Source organism: Phoxinus phoxinus (assembly GCF_949152265.1).
Source record: "Phoxinus phoxinus genome assembly, chromosome: 10".
In the NCBI taxonomy this organism is placed as follows: Eukaryota; Metazoa; Chordata; class Actinopteri; order Cypriniformes; family Leuciscidae; genus Phoxinus; species Phoxinus phoxinus.
The window spans coordinates 21,872,628-21,889,885 of record NC_136885.1 but is presented as its reverse complement, the minus strand read 5'-3'; the positions used below and the strand labels follow the sequence as shown (position 1 = coordinate 21,889,885).

General features: G+C 36.9%; 1 protein-coding gene across 1 annotated transcript; it reads left to right on the top strand.

Annotated features, from left to right (window-relative positions):
• Nucleotides 1–345: 345 nt before the first annotated feature.
• On the top strand, nt 346–6,238 carry LOC307006114 (GTPase IMAP family member 8). The gene is made up of 5 exons (XM_079626753.1): nt 346–529; nt 689–1,384; nt 2,451–3,158; nt 3,983–3,987; nt 4,964–6,238. Exons 1-5 carry the CDS (start codon nt 502–504, stop codon nt 5,669–5,671), a joined length of 2,145 nt encoding a protein of 714 aa, XP_079482879.1. The 5' UTR covers nt 346–501; the 3' UTR covers nt 5,672–6,238.
• The last annotated feature ends 11,020 nt before the right edge of the window (nt 6,239–17,258 follow it).

The following is a 17,258-nucleotide window of genomic DNA, read 5'->3' as shown; positions in this document are numbered from 1 at the left end:
CACAAATTCATTACAATAGGTAGGATGGATTATTTTTGATAGACCTAAATTGTTCAATGTAATGGAGACAGCCCCTTCTGATAAGAATCTATAAAAGTCTTGAGTCACTTGTTCAGCCAGACTAACCAGTTTTGTTCATATTTGTTGTGCACACAAGAATAATATTCTTCATTTCACTGTCAGCTCTTCTGCTGAGATGAGAACAAAGGTAAAACCCTTTCTCCTTTCACCTCACTTATTCATTTTTTCACAGATAGCTAATGGCTTCTAAAAGCTTGTTGAAAAGTGCTGTAAATGAATGGGGTGATAATCTTGTCATTTTAAAAGCATAATCCATTAGCTTGATCTTGGTGCCACAAAAACACATTAATACAAAGTTGAAGACAGAAGTCATTTTATTAACCTTCTTGTATCATTTAAATGGTGCGGTAGCTAATTCAAACCAAAAGTGACATTATTTCTAAATATTTTAGGGAGGGTAATGAATAAGAAAGTGCAGCAATGGCTACATCTGAAGCAAGTGACTTTGGTAAGTTCCCTCATTCACATATTTAAATTCTTGGTGCTTTTCTGATTTCATATTTAAGAAAGGTTCAAATCTAAGTACAATCGATCTCTAGATCCATAGACAGCAGGGAACAAGAAATCATGTTTTTGATATTAGAAAGGCATTGTCTCTTATTGGCAGGAGTCCAGTTTCTCTTTGATTTGAGGATTGTGCTATTGGGAAACAGAGCAGCAGGCAAAACCTCTTTGGCAAACCTAATAACAGGTCATGCAGAGCCTCATCTAAGGAGAACGGCCCAGTGTGTGAAGATGCATGGAGATTTTGCCGGAAGGCAGGTCATTGTAGTTGATACCCCAGGCTGGTGGAAGAACTACCTTGTAAAAGAAACCCCTGAATTTCAGAAACAAGAGATTGTGCTTAGCGTGGCTCATTGTCCTCCTGGGCCCCATGCGGTTCTGCTGGTCATTCGTGTTGACGCTTTATTCAAAGAAAAGCACAGGAGGTCGGCGCAGGAACACCTGGAGCTTCTGAGCGAGAGAGTCTGGAATCACACTATAGTTGTGTTCACGTATAGAGACCAGCTACAGGAACAAGCTCTAGGAAAGCACATTGGAAGTGAAGGGGAGTCTCTTCTCCTCTGGCTAGTGGAGAAATGTGGACACAGATATCATGTTCTTAACACTGAGAGAGCTACTGGCACGCAGCTTACACGGCTTCTGGAGAAAATAGACGCGATGGTCGCGGGAAACGGCAGCTGTCATTTTGAAATGGACAGGTTGCATAAGGTAGAAGGAATGATGACGAAGAGATACATGAGAGCAAACCAGAGGAGGAAGATGGTACAAGAACAATGGGGGACTCCGCTTGTACGGCAAGGTAAGAACCAGGGGCCAGATTCCCCAAAATAAAGTTAAAACATTTCTTAAAGGGTTAGTTCAACCAAAAATGAAATTTCTGTCATTAATTACTCATGTCTCTCCAAACCGTAAGATCGTTCATCTTCGGAAACACAAATTGAGGTAATTTTGATGAAATCTGAGAGCTTTCTGTTCCCTCCATTGACAGCAACGTCATTGCAACTTTCAAGGCCCAGAAAGGTAGTAAAGACATAGTTAAAATAGTCCTTGTAACTACAGTGGTTCAAATGTAATGTTATGAAGTGACGAGAATACTTTTTGTGAGTAAATAATGACAGAATTTTCATGTTCCTAAGTGCAATTCTTGAAAATTCTCAAGAAGTTCTCAAATGTTTCTTAAGAACATAAAGCTTTATCTTAAGAAAATTCCTAATAAATGTTTTTGGCAATACAAAATATGCTGAACTTTTCTTTTTAAGTTAGAAAATAAGCAGTTAAACAGAAATTTATTCTCAAAAATGTCTCATGAATCCGGACCATTTTTAAAGGGATAATTCTGTCATTATTTACTCATCCTCATGTGTTTCCAAATCAGTGCGACCCCCCCCCCCCCCCCCCCCCGCCCCCATGTAAAGGATACATTTCAAAGAGTAGTCTGGTTGCTTTTTCCCCCATTTAATGAAAGTGAATGAGACAAAAACACACCATCTTGTCTTGAGTGTCTTCAGAGTGTCTGAAGTCAAATTATTCAAACTACAGTACTCAAACTTTGTGTGTAGTTTTCAAATGAAGAAAATGAAGTCTTTGTGTGTAGTTTTGCAATACAAAAAAAGAAATAAAGATCAATATCTTTTTATTCTCACTTCTATTGACATCTTTTGATGCAACTTGTCTAATGACACCATATTTGATTTGAGAGCTACAGTGAATGGTAAAAGTCTTCCTTTTGTGTTTGGAATGACTTGAGGGTGAGTAAATGATAACAGAATTATATTTTTTTTGGGTGAACTATCCCTTTAAGCACATTTTACACAGAAAATGTTGATATTTGTGGTTAATTGATCGTGTTTTTTAACCCCTTCCAGGTCACAAGCACGTTCACATTCCTAAGATGAGGATGATAGTGTTGGGTTTCCGAAGAGCTGGGAAGAGTTCAGCTGGAAACACCATTTTGAGTATGGCGTCGTTCATCTCTAAGAGAACCACCACTTGTGCGAGAAGACAAGGCGACGTGAACGGGAGAAATGTGACTATCGTGGACACCCCGGGATGGTGGAAGTCTCTCCCTGTGATTGACACTCCTGAACTGGATAAAGAGGAACTTTTATTCAGTGTGTCTCTATGTCCACCAGGAGCACACGTGCTTCTGCTGACCCTACGTGTAGACATGTCATTCACAGCAGAAGAGAAGGAATCAGTGGCGGAGCACATGGAGCTTCTTGGAGAGAGAGCGTGGGCTCATACCGTAGTGCTGTTCACCCATGGAGATTGTCTGGGGGACGTGACTGTAGAGGAGTTCATTGAGAGCGAAGGGGAGGCTCTACAGTGGCTAACTGAGAAATGTGGGAACAGATATCATGTCCTCAACAATGAGAACTGGGATGACGGCAGTCAGGTCTCAAACCTGCTGGAGAAGATAGAAAAGATGGTGGCACAAAATAAGGGCCATTATTATGAAATTGACCCTAAGACTCTAAAGGAAGTGAAGCAGAAATGGAAAGCAGCAGAAAAGAAAGCAAAAGCACGAGCAAAGAAACAAAGACATGTGAGGAAGATGAAGACTGCAATGAAGGGTAAGATACTGGTTTTGCACTTTTGAATGCATGTTTTTAAAGTCAACATGAAGTTCTCAAACCATTTTACTTCCGTAATGTGACATTTCAGAGTAAAACACAATATCCAATGAGACAGAATAGCTCATACATCATCAACAAACAGCCCACGAAGACTAAGTCTCATTGCAAGGGAAAAAATTAATAATTATATTTTCTATTAAAAAAATAATAATTAAAAAAATAATTAAATAACATGCACAGATGTACGGAGACCCTAAAGGGAATATTTGGGATAGGATTTTTTTTTTTTTTAATCTTTTGCGTTCCCTCGCGAAACTTTTTCCGGTGGGAATGCAAATATTTTTCAAATATTCAAATATTCGCAAAAGTTTTGGGAGGGAGCGCAAAGTTTCCCGGGAGAACGCAAAAGTTTTTTTTTTAAATTCCCCCATCCCAAAGTTTTTTCTCAGTACAGGTGAATTGTTCAGAAGAAGTGGTAATTAAATAAATAACAAAATCCAGTTTTTGATTTTGTTATACTATTCAAAGGATCCACAGAAAATGCAGAACAATTACAACTTTCCCAACCCAATATATACATGTATAATAATTAGCTAATAACAATAATATTAATAAATAGCAAATGTTATTTTTATTTTTTTTAGAAATGAACATTAGAAAATGAATAAAATTGCAGTTACAGTTATCATTAAATTGTGATTTTTTTTTTCAAATAAAAAACAAAATCTTGCATCAGGAGTTTGTCCGCAGTCATACTTAAGGGAATACTCATTTTATAAAAGGAAAACTTTTGACCATTTGCTTTTACTGAATGCTTCTAGTCAAGGTAAGTCAAAGTTTACTATAGAGCAGTACATTTAAAAGCAACAGAAACTGACCTAAAGTGCTGCACAAACAAAAAAAGATAAGGGAGAAAAGTAAAATGAAAGGGGAAAACATGTAATGACTATAAACATTTGTATTGCATAAACACAAGTAATTGTTGATGTTGATGTTTCCACTGCATTTGCGAAACTCTACACACACCTTTTGGTACATCTAGCACATGCATCTTTCTGCACAACTGACAGCAAAATACATCTGAAAAAGGAAAAAGACAAAGGGAGGATTCAGAGAAAGATAAAAGTTACATAATATATTGTGGTGGTGGTGGTGGTGGAGGAGGTTTACAGAGTTCAAATTGCAAATTGAGTTTATTATTTTGTGGCTTTTTTATGGTCTCAGTTTATCTTTGAAAAAAAGCATGTTTAATTGTGATGAGAATGTTTTTGGCGTCACCGTGTCTGCTCGGAGTTCAGTGTGCATCAAAGAAGCGCTGTGTCATTCGAGATGCATTATTTATTCTGCAGAGCTTTTGAGTTCAGTCCGAGTGCTTGTTTTGAGAATGTGATAAGGAGCTTCAAGTAATGTATATATTTTTGTTCATATTAGCACAGAGCCAAATCTTGTTGGGGAAAAACTCATTTGACAAAACACTTGACATTACAATCATATCCCTAAAGCAAATATTTGTTATCAAAACAAAATTCTGAAAAGTCCTTGAATTATTATTTTTACTTTATTATTTTTAAATCTTGTATTGGAGAGACATGAAGTGACAGGAAATTATTAGGGAACAAGAGGAGGAATTGGATTGGTAAATGTTGCAGGCCGAGTTCAAACCCATATCACTCACATGAGCACCACAGCTCAATGTCTAGAGCAAGAAAATAGCCATGAATGGTCAAACATCAAAACATCAACCAACCATTTTATTGAAGATCAATTCGTAATCGGTTGTTTCCCATGTCTTTTTCGGAAAGACTTTCTCAGAATTGTGTCTTGTGCTTCTGGGTTATGGAGAAGCTGGGAAGAGTTCAACAGGGAACGCTATCCTCGGTCAGCAGGTGTTTGGATCACGAAGAACAGCCCGGTGTGTTCAGAGACATGGAGAGGTTGGAGGACAGCTGGTCAACATCATAGACACCCCTGGCTGGTGGAAACATCTGTCCATAGAACAAACTCCTGAACTGAATAAAGATGAAATCACACAGAGTGCATCTCTATCCACTTCTGGTCCGGTTGCTTTCATTTTGGTCGTTCGCGTCGACTGTTCCTTTAAAGAGCAGGAGCGGAAGGTGATGGAGGACCATTTGGGGCTTTTGGGCTCCACGGTTTGGGATCACAGTATAGTTCTGTTCAGTTTTGGAGACCTGCTTGGAGACAGAGCCATTGAGCAGCACATCGAATGTGAAGGGACAGCCCTGCAGTGGCTTGTTGACAGATGTGGAAACAGGTATCATGTTTTTAATAATAAGGCCAGGGGTGAGAGCCACCAGGTCAGAGAGCTGCTGGAAAAGATACAGGAGATGATGGCAGCAAACAGAGGGTGTGATGACATGGACATGCAGGTGGAGGTGGAGGAAGACAGAGCAAACACCAGACTGAAGATGCAGGGGCGAGGAGAGGAAGATGAATTTGATGACAGTGACGAAAATGAAGTCTTCCTCGAGTCGGCAGCTTGGAGATGAACGACAGCATGAGGTGTGAATTTGAGAGGGGAACGTTATAAAGTCGTGGAAGTCATTTTCATAATCAATGGTTTTGTTTTTCAGTAGAAATATCAAAACATCCTTAAAACAAGTTATTATTATTGTTATTATTTTCAGAGTATACTTGATTTCTTTCAATTTTCAATCATATTTTATAGTATCATATGTTTTATTGCTGTTTCTTGCCTCGTTTTCTTGCATTTATATTTCACAAAGACTTGTGCAAAAGTTATATTTTTGCAATATATTCTTTTTACAATGAAACATTATATGGTGACATTTGTATTTCAAATTTTTAAAGTGTGCAATATACAGTATATCTGAAATATGTAGAGGCCACTAGGTTCTGTTTAAAAAAAAAAATAGAAATGTGGAAATGTATTCATCTGGAAATCCATTGCCATATCTTAACTCTCATAATGCACGGACCCCTTGGTGTCAAGAATAGTCAAATTTGATTCATTTGCACAACACATTGCTTTGAGCAAAGTGGCACACATTCAGGAGGAATATGCTAATGAGATGCCTCAACACAATATATATATTTTTAAACAAACAAGGGGAAGCCCGGCAAAAGAAAGCAATGCTAATGCAGTTTACTGTTTCTAAAAATGACGCTTTAATCACTGTAAGGCTCTAGTTTCTGCAGATGAAGTGAATGTCATCAGATGAGGCAGATTTTAGACAACAACACCTCTTACAGCCAAAGGCTTTGCTACTGCAGTTCATCATTCACCACTGGAAGGAGGTTTGTTTTTGACTCATATTCACCCGTACAGATACAGTCAGTGTGAGTTGTTTTCATCTTTTATCATCTAAACTCCCTGAAGTGGCTATTGTAGCTCTGAGGTATATTTTTTGCTCAAGGACTGTGAACTCTCTGGACTATTCATCCACGTACAACTCAGTCCATCTTCATTGGTATTTCTGGACCTTAAAAGAAGTTGTGTGTTTTGTTGTATTACATTGGACTAATGTTATGGCGTTTTTTTAAAATGATTTTATTTCTCCTTTTTTATTCCAAACAGAAAATAACAGCATAGATGTTTGAAATTACATAAATAAATAATGCCAGAATTAAAATTTGTGGGTTAACAATTCTATTAATCACAGCACCATTGAGCATTTTCTGTACTGTAACTGTATTCAGGCTGGCTTTGGAATGACCTAATTCTCTTTTAATCACAATCTAATAAAACAAAAGGTCTGGTTACAGAGATAGTCTCATGCTAAAGGGTGAACAGAGAGGTAACAGAAAAGATGACAAGGAAACGTTTGAAAAATGGAGAAACTGAAAAGGGCAAAGCTGAGAAATGTCAAGGAAGAGGATGAAGTTGAGAAAGGGGAACAAAGCGAGGTTACAGAATGGGACTGAACGAAGCCTCGATAGATGACGGAGTTGGTCTCACACTGAGTTGGCCCTTCAAAATGTATCAATTCTCTCCCTCACAGTCACACACAAGAAATTACACATGAATAATTAATGTTTTCCTCTTTACTCAGGCCAACCAAGACTGTATAATTAATTGAGGCTTCTTTTACAGGGGACTGGAATTAGGAGGGATTGTTTAAGATGGAAAAGGTATGAGAGGGTAGATGTTTAATACCATAATCATGGCAGCACTAGTGGTCATGAAATCAATGTCCTAGGTGGAGAAAATGCTTCCTGTATCTTTTCAAATTATTATTAAGTCAAAGGAGGTTCTTCTCATCAAACTCTATAGTACTTTAGTGTAAGTTCTTCCATCACTTGATAATATTTGGCCCCTTGCTTGATCGATGTGTGGCTGGTAGATCACACTTCTGTGGTTGTTTATGCATTTTCAAAATTGCCAGCTTTCATGTACCGTACTCTCTTTTAATAAAATTGCATATAATTCTGCCAACTTATTTACTCAGTATTCACTTTGTTTCATGTCAGTGTATTGCAAAAAAAAAGTATGCTTAAAATAATCTGGCGTCTGCTCTGAATGTGAATGAAACACATTTTGTCTCTATATCTGTTGAACTCTGTTTTATTTGCTATGGAATTCAAGACATATACGAGTATAAAGGATACTGACTGCTGCCTCCAGTAAAGAAACTTATATATTTCAAGCAGTTAATGATGCCATAAATCATATATAAATCCACATGAATGTTATTTCAAATAAAACATTTTCTGAAAGCATTCGACAGATAGAAAAAACATGTATGGGTGGCCTCATGTGCATTACATTTTTCATGCAGTTTTCAGAACATGGTGTCTTTGTATTGGAGACACAATTGTGTGAATGAAATTATAAATGTGGCTAATTTATTCCTCGTGTGACAAAAAATGATGGCAAGTGCTCCGATCACCAAGGCCTCTTTCAAAATGGCCTGTTAAAATTAGTTGCCGTGGCCTTCTTTTTAAAAACTCAGATACGGTATTCATCCCTTTCAGATAGATATTGGATTGATTGTTAGGAGGACATGTTATGACAGTTTTAGAAGGCATGCGACTTTATGATAAAAGGAGGCTGTTCTGTCATTCATCTTTTGAAAATAGAGCCGTATGTTTCTGAGGAATGAGGGGAGAACTGAGTGATGTAACTTATGTTATGTAATGACAGTTTTAAATGTTCAGAACGGTTTGACCTTGCAGTTAAAATAAAAATAATTGCTACATGGGTCATTTCACTCAGTAGAGGGAGGGAGTACTACTCCCTAGCTTCATTTGCATTAAATCTCTTCATAAGGGTAATTCCTGCAGTAAATATGTGCATTAGGCAGTAACTTTTACTGTCATTGCAGAGATCAAAGTTAGCCATTGTTATTGAAGGAATAGCTTAAGAATTAAATAATTTATAAAGATATAAAGCACAGCTGTAGTGCTTGACAAACCTTTTGTTTTAACCTTTTGTTTTACATCTTTTGAAACCTTTTTAAAATATTCATGCTGCTAAAAATAGTGCACCTGTTTTCCAGTGACATTTACACTGTCAGTGCAGTGGTGTTCATGAATGGCTTACCTGTGCGCTTCCTCCTGGCTGGAACGGGACTCTGTGTAATCCTGTAGTCAGCACTGTGAACTTTCTAGAACATTCTCAAAACAGAGATTCAGGAAAGTGTCAGGCTGCTCGAACAGAGAACACTAATCCTGTAAAGACTTCCTCTCAAAGCTGCTCTTAAAAGGAAGCACCTGGTGGGAGGAATTGGGAAGAGAAGAGCTGAGAGACAGTAAGAAATAAGAGATTTTTAGCATTAGTCATGACGCTGGTATTAAGGACGTTTAGTGGGGTTTGAACCAAGAGTTTTCTTGTCTCCTTAAAAATGGCAGCACAAAGGGCTGAATAGATCAAAGAAACTAGTGAAATAAAGGGGGTAAAAATGTGACGTATGTACATCTGTTCTACATGGAGAAAGAAAGGGGAGGGATAATTGTAATGTAACTCATCATTTATCAATTTCAGACATTTCCAATAACATTCAACACTAAGTGTTGCTGAGTGTGATATTACTAGCTACAACAAAACAGTTCAACAAACAAGAAGGTAACATTAAGCAACCTACATTTTAAACAATTTTGCCACTTTATTTTTAGATTTTTCATCTGCCAACAAATATATTTATAAATAAAAATCAAAGCAAAGTTTAAATTTAATAAATGCTCCACGTGTCTCATAGAATAAATCGGTTGAGTGAATTATTCAATGACTCCCTCATGAACACAGTGTCTATGTAAAAAATGGGGTAACGCTTTAGAATAATGCTACATCAATAATTGGTGACTATACAGGAAGTAATGCAGTACAAATGAGTAGTAGGCTACTACATTAACACACAGCTACTTTTAACTAATATGGAAACAAGCTTAACTAATCAGTGAGTAATATAAAATGTAGGACTAAGATAGTTCCTTATTAGGTAATCAATAATTACCGAAAGACATTAGCCTCATTAATAACTACTGTAGCAAATAACTATGACAAATTATAAAGAATTACCATTTAATTAACCACAACATTAATGTGTGTCTGAGACGTTATCAATCATCGTCTTTACTCTAAATATAGTCATAAAATGCATCACTAATTAGTGTTGTGATTAGTAATTAATTAGTAATGCTTTATCATTTGTAATAGTTAGTTATGAGTTCTTAATGAATCCAATCTCATTCAGTAATCATTGATTACTTAATGAGGAACTATCTCAGTATTTGATATTATTTACTAAATAGATACGCTTGTTTCCATATTAGTTATTAGTAGTAGCTGAAGTGTTAATGTAGTAGGCTACTACTCGTTTGTCCTGCATTCATGCATAGTTACCTATTAATGAATGATGGGGCATTATTCTACAGTGTTACCCAAAATGGTACGCTGAGTAGGAACTTTTTTGAATAAATAATATTCAATATATATATATTTGCCTTTATTTAGATAGAGAAGTGTCAGGAAGTGAAATTGTTCAAGAAACTGTTCAAATGTGTGTTACGGTAGTATGAATATGAGTGGTATTAATATAATCTGGACATTCTACATTCGGGATGTTGTCATTGCCATGTGACCTACCAGCGTTGTGCTGTTTCACTGCTATTTACAAATCATCTCCCCCGGCCTCAAAGTGCCTATTGGTTCTTTCAGAATCTTGCCTGAAGTATTAAGTGGCTTCTTCTTTTTGCCTGTTTTTTGCCTATACTGGGAAGTATGCATATTCAGATGCAGACAGTGACTTGTCACCACCTGCTAGCCAATCAAATATGCGTGTTTTGAAGTTTAAATAACTTTCCCAAATCAGCTTGTTTGTTTTGGTGTGTGTTTACATATAGTTTCATCTAATGTGCATCCTTCATAATCGTACCATGTCTAGAGAATTGACTTGTGTAAATAAAACAGGATATGATAAAACTCTAATGTAGGCCTACATATTCTATATATCACATTACAATTACCAAATACAGCATAGGTATTATAAATGTATTAGCAGTCATACTTCTAGTTGAATCCGACTTGAATTATAAGCTATATTTAACTGACACGAGTAATGTCTGCTGACATGTAAATGATGTCTGAGGCCAAATTTGAAAGCTTTCAGCAACATTGCTGTGTAAATGAGAAAAACCTCCAGCATGCAAGATTTTTAAGACTGTTTGTGTTTCGTGTTGCATTCTGAAGTGAAACTGTGTCAAACATCGCAGCTCTGACATGGGGATTTGCTCCGTCTCTCCTCTCCACAGGAAAGCTCTTCTAAGTAACCCGCAGCAGCAGGTGAGGAGTGCAGGAGAGCTGATGCTCGGAGAACTTTACTGACAAGTCTTTGGTTTGACTCCAGTCGTCTAGAGAATCTCTGTCACAGATATACCTCAACAAATAAAATAAAAAAACACCCACTGATTCTTTCATGTGTGTGGTCAGTGCAGTTTTGAAACCAATTATTATCAACCAGTCATCCATCACAAGCCAAGCTCGATATAGACAAAATTGACCAATTTCTCGCAAAATGTTAGATGTCAAATTGCAATGCAACCTACCATAGACAATTTAAAATAAAGCCACATACACAACAAAGCACATTTTAATCCAAAGACAGCGTGGCGGTGTTATAACTGTAATGTTTTCTGCTTATTGGAGATTTGTTTTTACAGACAGGGAATGGTGTAGCCATCTGTCTCTCTATTTATAAAGCCATGCACCACAATACTCAATGCATTTTCCATTTGTCTGGATGGAACAGCCTTTAAATTACATCAGGAACGAGCTGAATATAATATAGCCTATACAGAGTGTCTAAACTCAACACACACACACACACGCACGCACACACACACACACACACACACACACACACACACACACACACACACACACACACACACACGCTTCAATGAAAATATAAAGGAATATGCACCAAAGGATGTTTTTGCAGTAAATTTTATATTCTGCTTTGACAGTTGATGACAGTGGCCCTTCACGTGAATGTAGAATGTGTCATATTTGTTTTATGCTCTCATTCCGAGCCAATGCATATTTGACAGAAATCGGAATCCAATGGTAAGTTGAAATTGACAGATACAATAAACATCTCTCACCTTTCACATTTTGTGACAGCATGAAATTGTATGTCTGTATCTCTCCAAGACAGAATATGAAAATAAGACTTCAAAATAACATTTTCTCTCTAGTAAACTCGATATTCTTTATGTAATGTGTTATTTTCCATTCAACCAATAAGTGCATTACGGGACAATGACCAATCCCTATGGGAATAAAGTCACCAGCAAACACACCACAGTCCTTAAAACCCGCAATTGAATAATTTTTGCAGCCGCTGAAATATAATAAAATATATAGTGCGACCGCACATATTCAGCTTCAGGCCCCACACAGATCCCTTTTTATCTCCACAGAGACCCAGACAACCTCCAATTAATCCAAATATTAGTGTTTAATTAGAACTGGGGGAAGAATGAATATTTTAAGGATTAAAGGATTACGACGCGGGTGTCATCACAACAACCGGATAACTAAATCGACAAAGTGTATTAAGCAGACAGTAGTGCTATCTCAAGGCGGAAACTGCATCAAAGAGTTAATTACCAAGCTAATCATGGCAGCTCCCAAAAGGATTAGAAAACCTAATCGTAAATCTTCCTTAAAATTAAAATCCAATACCTGCTAAATGAAAAATAGAGTGAAAACTCTTTCTTTTTTTGTTTAATTTATTAACTTGAAATGTTATTAAAGAGGAGTACTAGACTACTGTGTGTCGGAATGCTTATACGTATTTCCAGTGTCTCAAACAAACTGTATTTTTTTTTCTGTCTGGCTGTCTCATTATCAGATCTTCACATGTCTTCTCTACACCTCTAATCGATGAAACACTGATTGGTCACTCATCAGCTCACAGTAAATATCTATGAACGCCAGCAGGGCTGAAGAAACAAGGAAATTAGTTGGTTGGCCCTGTAGGAGAGTCAGTAACAAATTTGTTAGTGTGTTTTGATTTGGCAACATGGTTGGTACGGTAGTTACTAGAGGGGGAATTTTTTTAATAGAAAAATTTGACTCTATCCAATATTTCTGAACTTTTATAAAAATTTTAGAAAGCATCCAAAATTAAATATATACATAAAAACATTTTAAATGACATACTGTATGCAGTAAATTACATTTGCCATTGATGTAATTCAATGACCATTTTCTTGAAGCGAAATTGTCCTCCAATAGCAAATGAAATATGTTTTATAATTTACAGTTATAAAGAATTTACAGTTAACGACCCAAGGGCCAGATATGATAAATTGAGACCAGGAGTTAGAAGTGCAGTCAATTTAAGACAAGAGTCTGAATTGTAATAAATAAAAGAAAGGTTTTACTGAAGATAGTTTGCAGTTTCATCAGGCAGAAGTCTTCAAGACTCAGGAATTCTTGTAACCAAGACACACACACACACACACACACACACACACACACACACACACACACACACACACACACACACACACACACACACACACACACACACACACACACACACACACACACACACACACACACACACACACACACACACACACACACACACACACACACACACACACACACACACACACAGCTTCTTCAAGGTTGGATTTGGTCGGGCTCTAACTTTAAACAGGAGACTCTTCCCAAAACATCCAGATAACATTCTTTCTCTCAATGAGAGGACACTTTAATCTAACACAGTAAAGTAAAGACTTTAACTAAGAAATGGTCACTTAAACTATGGATTCCAATGACCCTTGTGACCTATAGTCGTCATAGTGAGTTGTAAGAACAGATATATGTTTTAAACACATACTGAAGACCTTTCTCAAACAAAACGAGTCCATATTTCTTCTCTGGAAGCCGGGCTAAATGAGCAAGCACTATTACTGCATTCGTGGCATGGGCCAGACCCTCAGTCACCTCTCAGATATCAAATACAGACATTAGAGAATACATGAAAATAACATTTCAGTAACCACACTGGTAACTTCTATAACCAAGTAAAATCTCATAAGCTTAGAGAAGTCATTCAACTCGTTTGATATTTAGAAGGAAAACATTGATTGATAGGCCTACCTTGATTATAATCCCTCATTCGATATACATTGAAGCAGCAGTGGATGTCAGAATCTGCACCTTACAGACCTTTAATTTCAGATTTGCTTATTAACATTGCCCGTTGGAGTTTGGAAAATATTTTTCCATTGTCATTTTATGGGGCATTTTTCCATAACAAACGGAATTTAAGCATTTATACTCAAGTGGATGCATTTAATTAAATCTTTTGCTAAATTCCTTCTTGACAAAATAGTCTGAAATATAGTCAGTGCATTGTATTTTACTTAGTCCTCTTCAGTAGCCTTGTCCAAACTATTGATACAAATATTTTTACTGATGAGGAAAATGGAAAGTCTTGGAAATACTGTATGTTCTTGTTTTTATGTCAGTGCCTTTGAGTCTGGCTCAATTGTATTGTAGCGTCAAACATCAGATTCTACGGTCGTGTTGTTGCTTTTCCTCTTTCAATTACTGTGTTAAAATTTTAATGTTCTTGGGTATCGCCATTGTTTGAACTGTCTTCATGGACGCTGATTGGTTTCTTGAGGGTTGATGGATTTCAATGTCCTCAGTGTCCTCAGGCCAAATGAAAGCTCTTAGGATTCGTTCTCATTTCAGTTTGCCATTATTTTTACACATCAGATGAAATCAGCAGTTATAAAAGCCTCTAAGTAATACTAATAACTGTGATTATAATATGTGATAGGGTAATTAATCTGTCTCACAGTTGAACTTTTAAAATATCCGTTTTACTCAATATCTGTCACTATCTCCTTCTCAGGCAGACCAGTGCAGTGCTGTTCATAAAAGATTTACTTAGCGTTGCTCTTTTAAACACACACATTAAAAGTCAATTTAATGGTATCCCTCAAGGACTATTATTGGAATGAAGAGGTTGAATAAAGAGAAGCCTAATTAAAACCCTGTTTAAATTGGTGTTTGTGTAGCTCTCTGCAGTAACCGTCTGGTTCTTTGCTCTAAGGTATTGGAAATGCCTCTGAAAACATAAAAAGTAAAACGTTACATACAGTAATGCGATACTTACTACACCCTGAAAATGATTCATCCCAATACACCACACAAAGATACCATAAGAACATTAATGCTATGAAAACGCCACTGCTTCCATGGTCACTGTGAAAACACATTGACGGGTGCTATTTTAATAAGCACATGATTTTACTATGTGTGGCTCCTAAGAAATTTCAAAGAAAGCATAAGGCTTGAATCATGCATATGTGACAAGCATTTATAATCAGCCTATTCATCTGTACAAGACAACTCCATACACTCGCTGGCTATACAAAAACAGGCTAATAGAGTTGTCAGTCTTATAGTTTGACACGTAATTAGTGTGGGGATTTGGCATTCTGGACTCTACAAGGGCATGAACAAGGACATATTTGTCATTTTCTTTTGCACCTGTGTGCAGCAATGTTCAGGGGCTGTGTTTCTCACCTTTGTTGCTGAAAGGATTGTCCCTGTGTCAGATTGCAGTTGAATTTGTTCTATAAAGAGGAGCCTCAGAGGTATTTTGAACTGGAAAATGTGCAAAATGATGTACATTAACTGCTGAAAAAAAAGAGCCTGCTGGAGACAAGCTGCAAGCATATGTTGTGTTTTGGATGCTGGTGTGCTTGGTGTCTCTATCAGGCTTCTTAGCTAGCGTATCCAGCAAAGGATTGTGTTGCTGGTGAACATCACAACTCTGATGTGGAAATTGGATTCCATACAGTTTGATCAATGCCAAAACAGTTCATTAATACTGGTCACTGTCTTGTCTATGGTGTCCCTAAAGTGACTTTTGTAGAAAAAAACAAAAGTTTTGTTCTGTTCTTTTCTGCGAAAGTCACTTTAGAGGCTCCATGGTATTGTATCTTTGTATGATGCAAAACTGGAAACTGTCAACTGTATTTAAGTGAAACGACTTCACAAACAAGAAAAAACGTAGGGTGGAACTTGAGTTTTCCATCACGACTTGATTGGATGTTTGTGGTTCGCTATTGCTGTGATCTCATGATCCCTCACACCTGTAAACCCGTGCTTGATTTTATATTATCAAGGTACATGAATTAAAAATAATAATAATGATGTGCATGGAAAAATATTTTATAATAAACACTGCGATATTCCATTTAGAAAATAAGAATGGCCCATTTTGAGTTCATGGTTACTGAGCTGTCATAGGCGTTTTTGTATCTCTTTGTAACTGCTTTATGTTCAAAATAACAGTGATCTGAGCGTGTGTCTTTAAAAAATGAATGCCATTGCCTCCTCAAGGCTGTCAACATCTTGCCTTTCTTCTTCCATCTGGAATATTGGAAGAAGGACATATGTGTGTCAGGGGAAAGAGGAGATAAAGGATTTAATTAGAGGAAAATACATTTGCAAATTAATGAATTCTGCCGGACTAAAATGATGAAGTGGAATATTTCATCTGCCTATGTTTTGCAGTCTTGGAAGAGAGCACTTTAGCGCATTGTTACTTTGAAAGAAAATACAAAAAAAGTTTGCTGGATAGTCATGACAGAAAAATCAAATGGATAAAAAAAAGCCTGAATCATTACTTAGAACAATAAACTAAAATTTACGATTCCTCTGTCTCATAAATTACAGACAAAATGAATCACCAGTGAAAACAAATATGGGTCTGTCGATTTATAAGGGTTTCATGAGGAGATTGAAAAAAATCCCAGATCATATTTATACTTTTCAAAGCGAGTTTGACGTTCTTTGTCTGAATGCCGACGTCTAATGCCTTAAACGCTTTCGAAGTCTTTTAGACCATGAGCAAAGCAGCAGAGAGAGAGCCATGGTTGTTGTTCACTTTGACATTCAGAGAACCAATGGAAAGTTAAATGAGTTTTGTGGCTCTGAGTGAAGCTTAAATGAACTTGATTGATCTCAATAAATAACGCTATTGAATGGGCCATTCGGCCTGGTCGTTTTGCAAATGTCGCTGGGTAGCAGAGTGGAAATAGAGAAGTATTTTTTTTTAACCTGACAACTGCCATGATGTATTGCAGTATGGAGTAAGTGAGATGTGATGGTGGCAGAGTAAGTATTGACCAGAAAAGAAACTGACATTCAAAAGCGTGTGTATGTGTGAAGCTAGACACCAAGCTTAATGTGATTTTCCGTTCAATTCAATTCAACTGGCAGCGAAATGGTATTTAAATCACAAGTGCGCATAGAAATGGCTGACAGGGAGATGATTGCATGGATAAGTTAGGACAAAAAAATGCATTCAGACAGACAGTGTACCACAAATAAACTACAGTTATTAGACACAAATACCTGCGGCACAATGAAACTAATAGCTGCTCAAGCAATGTCATATCTGCCAGCTATTATCATGTCAAAATGACACATTAGCAGCTTCAAAGAGGCTAATGTAATAAACCATGTCATTTGAAGTCACAGCTGTGTAAGTGGACTGAACTGTCCTACACTGTTTCACATCGCACTCAAAAGCAATTCATATTACAGGTTACAATATTCATACTGTCCGCCTAAGC